This window comes from Corvus moneduloides, chromosome 19, assembly GCF_009650955.1.
Source record: "Corvus moneduloides isolate bCorMon1 chromosome 19, bCorMon1.pri, whole genome shotgun sequence".
Taxonomy (NCBI): Eukaryota; Metazoa; Chordata; class Aves; order Passeriformes; family Corvidae; genus Corvus; species Corvus moneduloides.
In genome coordinates, this window is record NC_045494.1 from 9,062,363 (window position 1) to 9,078,568 (window position 16,206).

General features: G+C 51.1%; 1 protein-coding gene across 1 annotated transcript; it reads left to right on the forward strand.

Moving 5' to 3' along the window:
- Window positions 1-9,229: 9,229 nt before the first annotated feature.
- UTS2R (urotensin 2 receptor) lies at window positions 9,230-15,562 on the forward strand. The gene is made up of 2 exons (XM_032129402.1): window positions 9,230-11,460; window positions 13,841-15,562. The coding sequence occupies exon 2, from the start codon at window positions 13,982-13,984 to the stop codon at window positions 15,128-15,130; it is 1,149 nt and encodes a 382-aa protein (XP_031985293.1). The 5' UTR covers window positions 9,230-11,460; window positions 13,841-13,981; the 3' UTR covers window positions 15,131-15,562.
- Window positions 15,563-16,206: the final 644 nt, after the last annotated feature.

Sequence of the window (16,206 nt, forward strand, 5' to 3'; positions counted from 1 at the left end):
AGGATTGCTTCTTTGTGCAAAACAACTTCCCTGCAGGGACACAAAGAAGAAGGGATTTCTCAGCACAGGGACCCGCTGAAGGACCAGGCTGGAGCTGTCTTCCCTCCAGCTGGACGCTGCTAAACAGGAAAGAAGGGGAAGGTTGGCCACCCTGGTGGGATACTGGATGCTCTTAGGCCTGAGCAAACAGCTCCCCAAGCTCCCTCAGCTTAAACACACCAACTTGCATTGACATTCCCCATGGTGACTTATTTTCCAGACTCATGTGTGCAAAATTGACAGAAAATGCCTCTAGGGATGTGTAAAAACACTGAAACACTCAGATTCATGACAAGATCTATGATCAGAGGGAGCTGTGAAGGCAGTCTGGAACAGCAAGAGCCAGGGCACAACCAGCCCTTGCACGGAAGAATTTGTTCTGTACCACAGAAAGATTATTTTTATTATCATTTTTCTTCCTGTTCATTGTTCCTTTTCTTTCTAAATCCTTCCAGGAAACACCAGGGGTTATGTATTAAGACCTGCAGATGTCACAAAATGCTCTCTGGTGCATTTAACAGCTCCTTTATCCCTTCTGAAAGGACCTGGGGTCAGCAGTCCAGACTTGATACCTTCAAATGGTTTTTTAAAAGCAACATTTCCAGTCCAAGTATTCTTAACTCAGTGTAAGCACCACATGCCTTAAAACATAGATTTCTTTTTACACCGTGAGTTAAAGGCCAGAAAATCAATTAAATAAAATAAATACACCTGACTGTGAGCTCTCCTGCTGTCTGAGCTTATTTCAAGGATGCCAGAACTGCATTCACCCAAAAGCTATGAAGAAACCCAGAGATGAAACAGCTTCAGCTTTAACTGTGGGGTGTTGCTTCTTGCTTCAAGTTCTGTGTAGTGAGTAACTAGAAAGTGGTGAATGTGATGCCAGTTTTCCAAAGAAGGTTTCAGTGATGAGTAGAGGGACTATGGAGCAGTAGGGATGGTGATTTAGGAGAAGCTGCAGTAAAGAGAGTGAACAGGCACTTGAATAAACAGAGTGGGGAAAAGGAAACTCAGATGCTTAAAAGAAAAGCTCTGCCTCAGGAATAGACTGGAGCTCTCTCAAGGAGCCCATGAGGGTGTAGAAATATAATCCCAGCAGTTTGTTTGGATTGTTGACAGTCAGCAAGGTCCTCCATCTTCCACAAGCCAAGAGCAGAGGTCATCAGACAAATAACTGGTTAAAAGTTAAGAAACAAAGTGTGGGGGTAAATGGCCAATTTTCAGACGACATGATCACCTGTGGTGTCCATCCAGCACCTTCCTAAGTGAGCAGGCCAAAAAAAGGAATGAAGGCAAAAGTGGCAAAGTTTGCTGATGATGCAGAGAGATTCTGGAGGGGGAAGATAAAGTCCAACTGAAACATCAAACTTGTTTGCTTCTTGATCCTGATAATGCCTGAGTCTCCCAGCTAGGGCTGCACTCCCAGCAGGGCTCCAGCAGCAAAGGCTCCTCTGTGCTCACACAGACCATGAGAGCCCCTTGCAGTGTAATCAATGCGAGGCCATGGAAGGGCCAGGTGGGTGCCTGCACCGTGCCCCGGGCATGGCTGTGGGGCTGCCGAGGCACAGCCATGGCAGGGCCAGCTCGTGGGAGGGTCTGGCAATGACAATTTGAAGGAGAAATGCTTCAAACCGCTGGGCAGATGTGGCACAGGTAGCAAAACTCTGCCCTTCCCTTCTGCCCCAGTGAAGGGCTGTCAGCTCCCGTTGCTTTCTGTGCACAGCCGAGGGATTTCTTGTTGCTGTGCTGCGAGGAGGAGGCACAGCCAGATGTTGCACTGGCACAGAGTCCTAGACCATCACTTGGATAATGTCCCAAGGGGACAGGAACTCAGCCAAGGTCAGCACAGGTCACCCAGAGCCTCTTTGCAAAAAGTTGTGGGATATCTAATTGCAGTCATTGCCAAATTGAGTCACGCACTGCTAATGCAGGCTGGCAAAAGGAGCTTCAAGCCACTCAAATCCTTGAATGTTTTGCTTGCACTTCACGCTGGAGGTGTTTAAAGGCTCACAACAACCATCCTCTCGTGCAGCAGGTGCCCAGCCTCTCTCATTTGTGTTGGACACAGCCGAATTGCAAGTGGGAAGTGCTTCAAGGCACCCTGCCAGCCCCTGAGCCTGGCTTGTGTTTCTCACCTTCGCTGCCCCAGCCTGGAGAACCATCTTATTCCAAACAGCCTGCTGAAGACAGTGCTGGCTTTTTAGCCCTGCTAAAAATAGTGCTGCCAACACGGGAATAGACAGGGTGTGGGCTAGCAAGGAATTGTGGTGGCAGGGATGAGACAGGCTCCCCTCTGCCAGGGGCTCAGGAGGGGATCAGACCAGCCTGAAGCGCTCTGAGCCCAAAAGAAGTGTGGGAAGGCTCCCTGCAGCTCCGAGCACGCACTTCAGAGGCAACATTCCCTCCCTGCTCACACATGGAGCAGCCTTCACAGTGGAGTCAGGGTGGCTTTGAGCACAGCCATGGTGTGTAAGCACGTGAAATGATGCACTGAGTTCACTTGAATCTCTTCATCTGCACAGCCCTGGGATGCTGCAGCGTGAGACAGGATGCAAAACAGGAGGATTAAACAGCAGAAAGCCAGTACAGCTGGAACAGCCACTTCCAGAGACAACAGCTCAGTCGTGGGGTCAAAAGCTGCATCCCACAGCACCCTGAAGGGAATCCAGAGGTGACGTGCTCAGGGTCTGGAGACACAGAACAGAATTTCAATCTACTGCTGATTTCTGCACTGAGTGGGGTTTTTTTATCCTTTGGGGTGTTTTTTCATTGATACAGGTGTTTGTACATTTTGACCAATATGGAAAATGAGGGATGCTGCTCCCTTTGGCTCACCAACAAAACAGCTTTGACACCCCTTCCAAAACCCAAACCCCTCCCTATCTTCCACCCTGTGCAGCACCCAAAGGCCATGGCACACTGCAAAGGCAGATCCCAGCCCACTGGGAACAATCTGTTTCAAATTTTAACATTTTACAAGACCTCCAAGTGTGCAGCACTGGTACAATAAATATTTTCTGAAACCACCAGGGTATTTTATTCTGCAGCGTCATGGTGACTTTCATGCAACATCTTCGTGGTGATTTTTTGTGGCTGCTGCCGCAGGTTTTTCTGTGCCATGGCTGGGAAATCAGCAGAGAGAATAAAATATTTGCAGTGAGTCCAAGTGGGGCAAGGTGCTGTGTCCACTTGCAGAGCGAGGTGAGAGGAGCTTTGAATGGTACCAAGTGCTTGAGGAATAAGAGGGAAATGATCTCATGGTGCCAGAGGGCACTGTCAGAGCAGCTCAGCATGGATGAGAGCAGGAAGGGAGGCAGGGTGGGAGCAGCACAGCTGGGGCAGGTCGGGCGTTTCCCTCGGTGTGGCCTCGGCCACCACAGTGGTGCAAACTGAAGACAAACTGAGTTACCCCAGACCAGGCAGTCTGACAGGGGCAGAGGGGCATTGCTTGGGCTGCAAATGGGCAGTTTCACAGGCTTGTCTGCACCCCCTTCTCACACCAGTGCTGGGGTGAGCAACCCCAAGCCCACCCTCGGTCCCCCCATCTGCTGCGAGCAGCCCCTTCCCATTCAGTGGGGCAGCACCTGGAAACAAAAAAGCCTCCAATAAGCAAAGTGTTACTTTGGACCAAACCAAGGCAAAAAGAAAAGCATTTTGAGACAACCAAACCTGCTTTCCAGCTGTGGAACCAGGCACCTGCTCAGTCTTCCCACGGCTTTGGACCGGGGAATTAAGCCACTTATTCTACATTAGAGCCATTTCCAGGGTAATTTCCCTCTGACACAGAATGCCAGCGGCCACATCCCTCCAGGGAGGGTTTTCAAAATGCAGGAGCAAACAATGGTGGGAAGGGACAGTGGGCAGGGGAGTGCTGCACCCTGGGAGAAGGGAAATGAAAGAAACCCCAAGGGAGTGTGGCACAGGTGAAGTGCCGCATCCACTGCTCGCTTCTGCCAACATCCTGCAGCCTGTTCCTACATCCAAAGCGCCAACAGAGGAACAAACACTGCCCAGCTACCTGCCCTGTGCCCTGCAGGGTCCTTTGCTGCTGCCCAGACCTTGTGCTGGTGACACAGATGTCCCTGCAGATAGGGACTGTCTGACTGGCACAGATGAGGCATCTGCTCCCTGTTCTTCATCCCAGGAAGCAACCCATGGAGGGCAAAATACTTCATTTAAAAACTGGCACATACTTTTGAGTCTTTTAAGTAGCACCTGTCATTTTTGGCTATGCTTTTAGCTCAAAAGCTTTCTTTTTCAAGGCCTCTACAGAGAGCTGTTCCCACCTGCCTTGGCAGGGAGCTCGCAGCAGTGCACGGGGTACAGGAGGTTCATGAGCAAATCCCTGAGGAGAGAGACTCAGCTGCTGGATTTTGAGGAGAAGCAAGGATTTATCTGACCCGAATCACCCATCCAGCAGGTGACCCAGCCTGTCCTGCAGCCCTCTCTAACCACAGATTGGTACCCAGTGCCACCACCCTCATGGGATGGCAGGAACACCTCCATCAACTCAGCCTCAAGAAGAGAAGACCGAGGGGACCTGGGGACCTCATCTCTGTCTGTCAGTGTCTGCAGGGAGGGCTCAGAGCAGGGACCAGGCTCTGCTCTGTGGGCTCCAGCAATGGGACAAGAGGAACAGGCAGAAACCTCACTTGGACTTGAGGAAGAAATTCCCAGTGCAGTGACCGAGCACTGGATTGCCCAGAGAGGCTGTGGAGTCTCCCTCACTAGAGAAATTCCAGAACCTGGACACAGTCCTGTGCCCTGTGCTCTGGGATGGCCTTGCTGGAGCAGAGGTGGCACCAGATGAGCCACGGTGGCCCCTTCCAGCCTGACCCTTCCTGTGTGACTGTGATGGCCGCACACGCCACAGACTGAGCCACGGGGCACAAATCCTGGCCAGGGCACAGACAGCTGGATCAGCTGGGGCTGCTCATGGCCTGGGACATCCATTTTGTACAGCTTATGGAGGGGGGCACAGCCCTGCCCCTGCTTGGTGACCCCCAAACTGTCCCTGGCACCACATGCTGGCAGGGGCTGGATGCTTCGGATGCCCTAAAAGAGTCGAGGGGACACTGTGAGGAGCAGAAAGGGGCTGCAGCCCCAGAGAGGCTGACACGGCATCAGGAGGACTCTGGCTCAGTTTGGTGACGCTGCCACAAGGGGGGAAAAAAGCACTTTACTGTCTCCTTTACTGTCTCCTTAGCGAAGTGAAGACAGGCACTAGAAGTCAGCACTGAGCCATCACCACTGGGAATGGAAATTACCCATCAGAGTAAGCAAGGACACGTATTCTGTGGGAGTGCAATTTACTGTAGAAAAGCAGCTTTTTAAAGGAGCATTTGAATTATCACCTGCTGCTCCAGAGGGGTGACCCACACCAGCACCAGCTGTCACCATCCCCAGCTCCTCCCAGCTCTACCCCACGGTGTGCAGGATGGCAAATGCCACCACTGGGTCCACAGTGGCATCAACTCAGTGCGGTGACATTTGCTGCTCTTTATGCACTGCCAGACAACTTTTCACACTTCATCTCTTGCCTCTTGTCTCCTGTGAGAGGGTTTTGAGAGCTCCAGCAGAAACCTTTGCTGCCGGGATGAGGATGTGTGCTGCCCTCCACGCTGAGAAAACACCTGGGATCAGCAGCAGGAGCTTTAGCTGGAAATTATGGGAGCCTGGTTTTTTTCCCCTATAAGTCTTCTGGCCCCAGAGCACTTTCCTAAATCTTCTAATTCCCAGCTATGAGGAACCAGAGTGAGAAATACAGAACAGTGTCCCAGGAGAGAACAGGGCACTGGAGATGAGGAGAGGCTGAGGACAGGGAACCAAACTGCCAAGGAATGGTGTGGCCAGCACCGGGCTGATCAGAGCATGGAGCTGCTCAGGATATTTGGGATAGAAAATAACGGCAAAGAGGCTTTTGTTTCTAGTGTAGCATCAGCTTCTGGCCCATGGAAGGTGTGTCTCAGTTTGTCTGTACTCCCCATGGCTTTCCTGATGATTTGAAGGATTTCCAGGAGACTTCTGCTGCGATTTTTTTTTGTTGTTGTTGTTGGTCTCAAATTCTTTGTGATAAAGAAAATTCAGTAACATTTGTCTGTGACCCTTATCCCAGCACTCACAAACTATTGCCAAAGACATGATCAGGTTTGAACTGACAGAGAGGAAAATGTGACATATTACCCAGGCCAAATCCTGTTCCTGAGGAGGTTCCCCAACAGACATTTGTGAGAGGGAAGCTTTTCTCAGCAGATGGAGGGAAGCAATGACCTCTTCTGCCTCCCACAACCTGCCTGCCTTCCCCCAGATGATTACATTCACTGCAGGTCTTCCAGGAACTGAGGAGAAGGTGGGGAGGTCAAAGGATGAAGAAGACCAAACAGCACATCTCAGACCTTGCAAATAAAAGAGTGAATGGAGCTGTGCAGACTGAGAGGGCAACTGTCCCAGCAAAATCGTGGAGTACCTGGCAGCATGGCTTGATTTGAAGTTTAATGAGGCAGCTGTGCCACGCTGGCCACACTGTAGGATGCAAAAGGCTGCCAGAAAGCCACCAGCAAACGTGAATTAGCAGCACCCAGCTATAAAAGAGCTTTAGCCCTGCTCAAACCTCTCCTAAAACCACCTGAGGCTAAGCCAGGCTTATGACAGCACAGCCATCACAGGCAGGACCCACTCTGCCACCACAGACAGCAGCACCTGGCTGGGGATGTGTTTGACTGTGACAAATCCATAAGCAGACATGTTAATCACTGCTGGGAGATATAAAACCACTCACTGCTAGTCATGGCTCTCTATACTTGTGCAAGGCACAGGCTCATTAGCAAAGATTTCAGCATCCTTGTCTCTGGCCTCTGCCAAAAACCCCAAAGAACAGCCCTACAGCAGTGGAGAAGAAGTGAGGGAAACTTCTCAGCAGCTCCTGGATGCTTGGTCTTTTCCTGACATCTCAGATCCAGGACTGGAGCAGTTGTGTGAGAATTTTTAGTGGTGGTGGAAGACCTGAGAGATTGGTCAGGAGGGGAAAAAAAAAAAGAGCAGAATAAAGGAGTTTTAAAGTTTGCACATCAGTGTAATCCATTTGGGGGAAAGTTTCTGAAAACACAAACTCCTGGGGTCCCTGGCACAGCCCTGCAAGTGCTCCTGGCCCCAAGGCTGGCACCAGAAGATCTGCAGAGACTCAGACCTCTCTGCAAATGCTGAGGCTGCACAAACAGGGGCCAAGTGAGCCCACTCATGCATGTCACACAGGAAAACAAATGCCATCCTGCCTGCTGTGCAGAGCTCGGGGCTGGAGTCAGATCAGCTGCAGAGGTGGAATCACATCCAGTCCTAACAGGGTTTGTCTGCCAAGAGTATCCACCCTAACCCCAGCCTGGAGTCCTCTGGGTGGGATGGGACAACTGGGGCAGAGGAGAACACCCACAACAGAAGTTCCCTGAGCTGCCCCTGTACCTGCCCTCCCCAGGAATGAGCTGTGGTCCCTCCCCACTCCCAGCTGTGCAGGGCCTTGGGGAGCACTGAGGCAGCTCAGCCTTGCTGCTCCCTGTCCCACCATCGCCTCACAAAGTGCCTCCTCTCACCCCAACTCACCCCATCCCTGATGGGCATGGAATGAGCCCCCTCACACAGCTCCCTGGGAAAGCAGGGACCTCAACCTCAAAGGGGGACCAGCCCTTGACCACACCAGTCTGGGGGTGCAGTTTGGCCCCCTGTGCCCCACCACGCTCTCATATGGACCCCAGAGCACCTCCCAGCACCCTACAGCAAGATTTGGATCTCATAGGAGTCCAGAAACTGTAACTTGTGCAAGAGCAGAGGTGATCTGTGGGATTCTGCAGAGCATCCCTGCTACAGTGAAGTGGGAATATCTGGGTTGCATCCCCTGCCCTGGACAGTGACACTCCTTGGGCCAGGAAAGCCACAGACATGGTGACCAACAACCTGGGACTGACCCTCTCCATCCCCTTTCAGCACCACACCTTGAACTGTCCATGGAATTCCCACTGTGCAGGGGGAAAGCAGAGCAGCTGTAAATCCCAGATCTGTGTAAGGGATCCTGGAGGAGGGAAAGCAAACTGGAGATTTCAGCCCCCAGAGTTTCACTTCCAGACAAAGCAGCCAAGTGCGAAACCATACCAACTCCAGAAGGACAACTGGAGTCTCATATTGCAAAAAAAAACAGGAAGAAAGAAGACCAACATGCAAAAAAACCCTCAGGGAAGTCTCCAAATGCGTTGGCTGAGTTTGGGTGGCTCCTTCACCAGTGGGGACAGACAGTGGGAAGAGTGGAGAAAGCAACTGGGGGCCAGCTGGGAATTTAAATATCACATTTGCATGTGTCCAAGACCATGAGTGTTGGAACAGAGGGATTGAAATGCAACTTTCCTAGGAACAAGAGGCGATCAGGGGCTGCCAGGTCTCACCAATGCTCTTCCTCAGGAGCTGCTGCCATTCCTGTGTGTTCCTGGCCACCAGCACAGCTTCAGGAGGACTTGAGCTCAGCACGATGCTGCAAATCCTTGTTCTCCTCTGGGCTGATCCCAAAGTCAGGGCAGCTTCTCAGGAGCTAATTGGAATTTCTGTGTGACCACGGGAACATTGGCAGTGGAGACTCCAGAGACGGAAGTTGTGCTGTGACTGCTTTGTGGGTGTTACAGCGCCTGGAGATGAGTAAACCAAGTCAGGCAAACAGGAATCACATCTTATCCTGAGCCTGCACGTTTCTAGACCTGACCCAGACCAAGAATGCAGACACATTCATGAGATTCTTCTCTTTTATCAATTCTGGCTGCATCTGTACACATTTTTCTGTAGAAGGAGGGAGCAGCACTTAGTAGATTTTTAAAATGTGGTACCTAGACAAACTTATATGTCCAGCTTGGGGCAGAAGGAAGCCCTTGGCTGCTGGCAAATGTGGACACAAAACTGCCCCAGTAAAAGTGGAATATGCCAAAGGGCCCTGCAGAGACCTGGGAAGGCAGCAGGCAGCTGATGGGGGCACAGCTGGTGGGGCACAGCTCAGTTTGACACACCAGGAATTTTACTGTTTCCATGAGGTTTGAATGAGTAACGAAACACAATTAAATTCCCATAGCACTGGCATAAGTCCTCACATCAAAGGAGAGAAAGAGTCTCTTTTGCCCTGTATTTAATAGAATAATTATGGTTATTGCCTGTGCAGTAACTTCAGAAGGCTCCTGCGCAGAACTCCAGCCCTGTAGCAGTGGATGTTGTCTGAATTATTAAGCAGACCTGTTTCACATTTTAGAGGACTCCTATCTTCACCCAGCACTGACTGTGCAGCTCCTACTCCTGTTACACAAGATCACTGGGGCTGCCACCCCTGTCTCTGTAGCTCTGACAGCATCAGACAAATGTTAAAACCCCTGAAACTCAGAGCACTGAGAGACGAGTGAGTACAGAGATCCCTGCTTTAAAGATGAGGAAATAAGAGGAACAGAAGCAGCAGAACTACGACCACCAGCAGCCCTCTGAGCCAGGGCTGTGAACCTGACACTGTCCACACTGCCCCTGGCCAGACACCTCCTCTAATGGCTGCAGCAGGACACAGACAGATGGGAGCCCAGCTTCCCCTAATGGCAGCCCCGTGGGCACCGAGATTTCCTGATAAATGAAATCACCACTTTCACGTTTTTCGAAAGGTTTAAGTGCCACCAAAGGAAGTATCAAGTTGGAATCCACAGACCCAGAAAACTGATGGATTACCCAGATGGATTACCCTTCCTCCATCCCACTACTCCTTCCTTTTCCTGGGATGGGTCAACACCAACCCGAGTTGCCCTTTGGGGACAGAGGAGTGACAGGAGTGTGGCAGCTCCAGTGTAAATGCCTGGAGACAGACCTGCACACACCTGCCACATGCTGGAGGTGTTGAGCAGAGGTACCCACGTCAGCATCCCTGCAAGCCCCAGCCCTTTGGGCCACATGCAGGCAGTAGGAAAGGGATTCAAGCCAGCAGCAGGTTGTCCCTGCTCTGCCTGGGAGGAGGACACTGCCACATCCATGACCTTCTCACTCCCCGTGGGGGCAAATAAAGCACTTTGCCAATGGCTTCACTCTCAGTGCTCACCCAGAAACTGTTCTGCTCTCCGGGGTCACACAGGCAATGGGAAGTTGGATCTTCCTCAGGAGACAGCCTGAGAAGCAGCTCCCATGCCACGCTTTCCCAAAGATTTCTAGGGGCCAAACACAAGATGCAGTGTTAGAGCAAAACGTGTACATTTGAGAGTGCTCAGGCTGGGGTTTCTCAGCCAGCCCTTGCTAACATAAGATCTATTTTTACTGTAAAATCCAGCTTCCACATGGATTTGCTCTTAAGCAAAGCCCTCACCCCACTCAAAAGCCTGTCCCTGAGCAGGGCCCTGCTTTTCCCACCAGCTGCCTCACTGTGGGGACAGGCACAGCCAGAGCTCACCGAGGTGTCCTGGTGCTACCACAGCCACCCTGGGCAGCTGGAGCCAAACTGGGGTCCCACTGCAGGAGCACAAGACCTTAGACACAAGATGCACCTCAAGGCACCCAGAATGAGGAGTGTGGAAGGTTGAGAACATGGAAGCAGTGATACAAATATCCAGAGAAAGAGGCAGAGGAGGGAGCAGCACTCAGTAACAGCAATGCAGGATGGATCCAAACCCCAAACAACTCAGGTAATATTTCGTTACCGCCAGCCTGCACTGTCTCAGATGCTGTGGTGTGTGATACCACCACACAGATTCATATCTTCATACGCCATCCAATCCAAATAAACTTCAGCTTCACTTTGGAATTGATCTCCAAATCAAGGAGCTCTGCTGTTTCCCTGGGCAGCCCACCCTCCTGCAGGAATTTGACCCTCCCGCAGGATTTTAACCCTCCCTGGCCCACTCTCCTTCCCCAGCTGTGCTGGTTTTGCTCAGGCAGTGTTAGGAATTTAGGAAATTTGCCCTCTCCCGTGCAGTGTACGGAGGGTACTTTGCCTTTCACCAGTCCTGGGATGAAACAACCTGAACCTCTCTCACCCCCATCCAGGCAGGGGGGGGCAGCTGAACAAGCCATGGTTATCAAACCCTGCTTCTTTAAACAGCTCTTCACTGGCTGCAGTCAAAGCCACGCTATGCCTAACGTCACCGGGGAGCAAAAATAGCCGGCACGAGTGGAGGGAGGGGAATGTGAGTATTAAGAGCGCCCAGATTTCAAACATACTTGGCTTGGCAGCACGCTCCCTTCCTGCCCCTGCCACTCCAGATGCGACAGAGCACCGGGATCTCTCACTCTCTGCCCATGAAGAAGGATTCTCTCCTTTCTTTTTTTCCTCTTTTTCTGTTTTTCTTTCTTTAAGTTTCAGCTTTGATGCTAGTAGATCGATTTTTAAAATTTTCTTTCTCATAGGAAACTTCATCTGCCGGATTTAAAAGCAAGGTTTGAGCAGGAGAAATTAATTTCTGTTTACGGCTGTGAATACGCGTGGTACTCCTGTGGGATGATATCATAGAGGGAAAGGCAAGATTGGCTGGGGAAATCGCCTGGACCGTGAGGTGCTTGAATGGCTGCTTGGAATAACAAGCTCTCTATTGTGTGTGCATGTGGGTGAGTGTGTGTTTGTGTACGAGTGCAGCAGTGATGGGAACTTTAAAATGATGCAAGGGTTCCCTATTTGGCTTAATTTTTCTCCTCTAGCTCTGTCTGGAGATGGGTGAAGTGTCTGAACGGAATCGGTGCTGTAGGAATTTTATGAATGGAGCAAAAGGCAGGTTCAGCAGAAGAGGAGCAGAGCAGGGAGATGCAGTGGGCTCCGCTCTCTCCAGCAGGAGCTGTCACTCCAGGGAACTGCACAGACAGGCACCAGCACAGCACAAATCTGCTAGAAGTCCCTGGGACACCAAGTGAGGCAGGTGCAAGGAGGCAGCACCTGAGCCATGGAAATACGCTCCTGAAAATGAACTATCACTGACACTGAGCCAACAGCTGCGTGTGGGACCAGCTCCGGGCTCAGCTGGAGCATCCCATGCAGAGCTGATCATTTCTGACCGGGGGTGCTGCTGATTGTGAGGCAGAGGAGCTGCCACAACTCCGGGAGCAGCTGCGTCTCCTTCGTGAGAGACACCTTCACTACCAGCACAGCTCAGACACCAACATCGATAAAGGGGACAGCAAGGGAGCAGGACAGACTGGCTACACCTGCCCTACAGCAGGAGGGCACTGCACAGCACAGCAGGAGCAGGACGAGGAAGATTTGGGGTTGCAAGGTCCAGGAAGTGGATCTTGATGCTGGTGAAGCTGCTGGGAACCAGCCCAGAGCAGCACTGTCCTGAAGGAGCACTGACCACTCCTCATCTCTCCCACTTGGATGCCTGTACTCAAGGGACTGGGGTGGGAGACGGGCTCTGTGTGTTTCTCTTTGTTTTGTGCTTCTATCCCAACTGCTAAGTGAGGGGAAATCTCCCTCTGTACTGGATTGTCCTCTCTTATACAGAGTTTTTTATGAGATCTCTGTAGCACCCGTCATCCTCAGCAGGTGGGAATGGGAAGAAGGTGAGGGCAAGTCACGGAGAGGATGAAAATTGTCCATCCTCAAGTGCCACAGAGGTCACTGTCAGGGTGACACAAGGGCAGCAGGAGAGGGCCTGGGACTGTAATCCTCCTGCCAAGAAGATAGTGGGAGGAAAGAGGCAAAGAAGTCAGAGCTGGTGAGGAGACAAAGGGACACCTAACTCACTGGGAAAAGCTGCAAATTCCCAGGATAAAACAAATCCAACCTGCCCAGTGGAACAAGGCAGAGGGGAATCTTTGCCAGCACCCCTCCCCCTCAGCATTTCCCAAAGAAAAAGAGACAGTCTGAGTGCTGTGAAACACACAGTGCAAATGCACTTCTGTATGCAGTGACCTTTAGGATGGCACGGGCTTTTGGTATGCCTTAAAATCTGGGCATTTTAGCTACTTCTTCAGCATTTCCCTGAGGTAGGTTTGCTCTCCTTTTCCCTATGCCTAGAATGAACTCAAAGCAACAGAGCCCTGATCTGTGCACCGCTGAGTCTGAGCTAAGCAGAGGCTCTCACAACCAGAGCTGCCTCGCACGTTGCAGAGCAACCTCACACCTCAAGGCTGTTCAGGCAGGGTCACATCCAGCTCTGGCTGAAATAGATCTGGTTTACAGGCACACGGAAATCTCTGGTGTCACACTGGACAGAGAGCATGAAAAGCCCTGTGCTTACAGACACAGAAATCCCACAGGGAAACCTTTGCTGTATAAAGCACCTTTTCCTCCATCACTCAAATACTGCTTGAAACTGCAGGACAGAGGAGGAGCTTCTCATTCAAAGGAAGCTGCTCTGTGAAAACACTGCAGGAATGCTGGACAGGACTTGGAGTGCACCACTAACACAGAACAGACAATTTGGCTGCAAATGATAAATCTAAAGTTTGTTTTCCCTTTTTAGGGGTCTTCCGCTCCTTCAGAGTGAAGAATGTAGCAAAGAGGCCTAAGCAATCATGCTGATAGCTCTGTAAATCATTGTTATTAATTTAGGAAGGATGGTTTTTTACTCCAACCCCAAATTAAGGACTGCAGTAAGTGGTTCCAGTGATCCACATAACCTTTTTTGTCTCTTTTCCATGGACACACCTCACAGCTGGGCTCTTGTAATGAGAGCACAAGCCGTACATGAGTGGCCTCAGTGCCAAAGACCTTTGGTACATTCAGACAGTGCAGATGCATGCTCAGAGACAGGTAACTTCTACATGATCTTTTGTGTTGCTCTGGCATATTTCTAATATGTTGGTTTTGATGTCTTTTCTCTAGTGGAGAATGCAGATGGTCCTTGGATGAGACCCTGCTAAGAAATGGTTCAACATCTCCCAGCAGCCACACTTCTCAGAGCAGAAAGAAGCCCCTCGGACCCCTGTGACATGAGCAAAGCCTCTGGCATTTAAGCCCAGGAGGATGTCCCTAACTGACGAGCTGGAGAGCCACTTCTCTGCCACCCCCTACATGGTGACAGACACAAGTGAGGACAACCTGTTCAGAATCAGGCCCAACACCTCCGCCAATGCCACCGGGGACGGCGCGTGGGCCGCCGGTTCCACGGAGGACATGATTGCCATCTGCACCATCGGGACCATCCTCTCCCTCATGTGCGTGGTCGGGGTGACAGGCAACGTCTACACCCTGCTGGTGATGTGCCACTACCTGCGCTCCTCTGCCTCCATGTACATCTACATCATCAACCTGGCGCTGGCCGACCTGCTCTACCTCCTCACCATCCCCTTCATCGTCGGCACCTACTTCATTCAGAAGTGGTACTTTGGGGACGTTGGCTGTCGTGTCCTGTTCAGCCTGGACTTCCTCACCATGCACGCCAGCATCTTCACCCTCACAGTCATGAGCACGGAGCGCTACTTTGCTGTGCTGAAGCCCCTGGACACGGTGAAGAGGTCCAAGAGCTACCGCAAGGCCATTGCTGTGGTGATCTGGCTGGTGTCACTGCTGCTCACCCTCCCCATGCTCATCATGATCCAGCTGGTGCAAAGGGACAACAAAAGCATCTGCCTGCCCACCTGGAGCAAGCTGTCCTACAAAGTCTATCTCACCATCCTTTTTGGCACCAGCATCGTGGGCCCGGGGGTGATCATTGGCTACCTTTATATCCGCCTGGCTAAGATTTACTGGGTGTCACAGACTGCGTCCTTCAAGCAGACCAAGCGGCTGCCCAACCAGAAGGTGCTCTATTTAATCTTCACCATAGTGCTGGTCTTCTGGGCTTGCTTCTTGCCTTTCTGGATATGGCAGCTCCTCTTCCAGTATTACGAATCCTTCCCTTTATCTCCCAAGGTGATGAAGAACATTAATTACTTGACAACCTGCCTGACCTACAGCAACAGCTGCATCAACCCCTTCCTCTACACCCTGCTCACCAAAAACTACCGGGAGTACCTGAAGAACAGGCAGAGGTCCCTCAGCAGCAGCAGCGGGTACTTCCAGAGGAGGAATCGTTTCCAGAGAATTTCAGGGAGATCCCTGTCCACGAGCAGCCAGCACTGCACAGAGACTTACGTCCTTGCTCACGCTCCTTTGGGAAACAGCAGTGCCTGAAGGTAAAATATATCTCCAAGAACAATCAATATTGACTTCAGTGTTGCTTTGATTTAAAGTGTACGTTGTACAGGCGAAGCCTTGGCAGACCCAGAATGTGCACACATTTAGTCCAGAGGCTGTGCCGTGTGTCTGTTCTCATTTCTCCAGTGCCACTGATTTGATGCTAGAGGCACTCAGCTGAACATCTATCTAAATAGCCTTTCACTTTTTATCTTTATATTTTATAGTGTATGTCTCCTCAAGTAGCCATCAATAATGAAAGCCTATAACAGGGCCATGATTTTTAATAGTATCAGCTGTCTCACAACATTTAAAATTATGTTACCCCATGAATGGCTGTAGTTTGCTCTTTTTTTTTCTTCAGCAGTAGTGCTAAATTTGTAGTTGTACGAGGACTGAAAACAGTGAAATAAAGAAAAAAGCAGCTGATGTTTGTGACACACCATGCAGTTTGCATTTGGGGTAGGACTGGACAATGTGGATGAGGCATATCCAGGGTTGCTTTTCCCTGTTTGGGTCATACTCACATTTATTCTGCACTCCTGTGTGTGTGCACTGGGCTGGACTCTCCAGTCACACAGGTGTGTGCAGTGGAGTTACACCACGGTCTGTGTCAGCAGCACACGCTTCCCATGACAGTGCCACAGGCAGGGAACACTCAGCATCCCCTACTGCACTGACCCCAAACACCCATGTGGAGCAGCATCATCTGTCCTGGACAAGCATATCCACCCTCTGCCCTCCTCCAAGGAGGAATTGGGAACCTCTGATGTTGCTGTCCTCAGGGCATCCACTGGATAACAGCAACATCCAGCCTGAAGCACCAGACCTCCACTACCGAGTCCAGGAGGAGAGGACAGAGGGAGAGGAGGGGGTTGAGGAGATGTGATTTTCCCCGGGCAAAGCAATGTTCTCTGAAGTACTTAATACTCCCAATTATAAAAGAGCTGGTTCTCAGTTAGGGAGACAACTTGTTCCCTTCACTGGAGGTGACTTGGCCTTTCTGCTACAAACTGAGTCCTGCCTACACCAAGAACTCGCTGCCTGTCCTGGCTCTCACCAATGATGAGGCA

Coding starts and splice junctions, on each gene's coding strand:
- UTS2R (XM_032129402.1), top strand. CDS start 13,982: ATGTCCCTAACTGACGAGCTGGAGAGCCACTTCTCTGCCACCCCCTAC.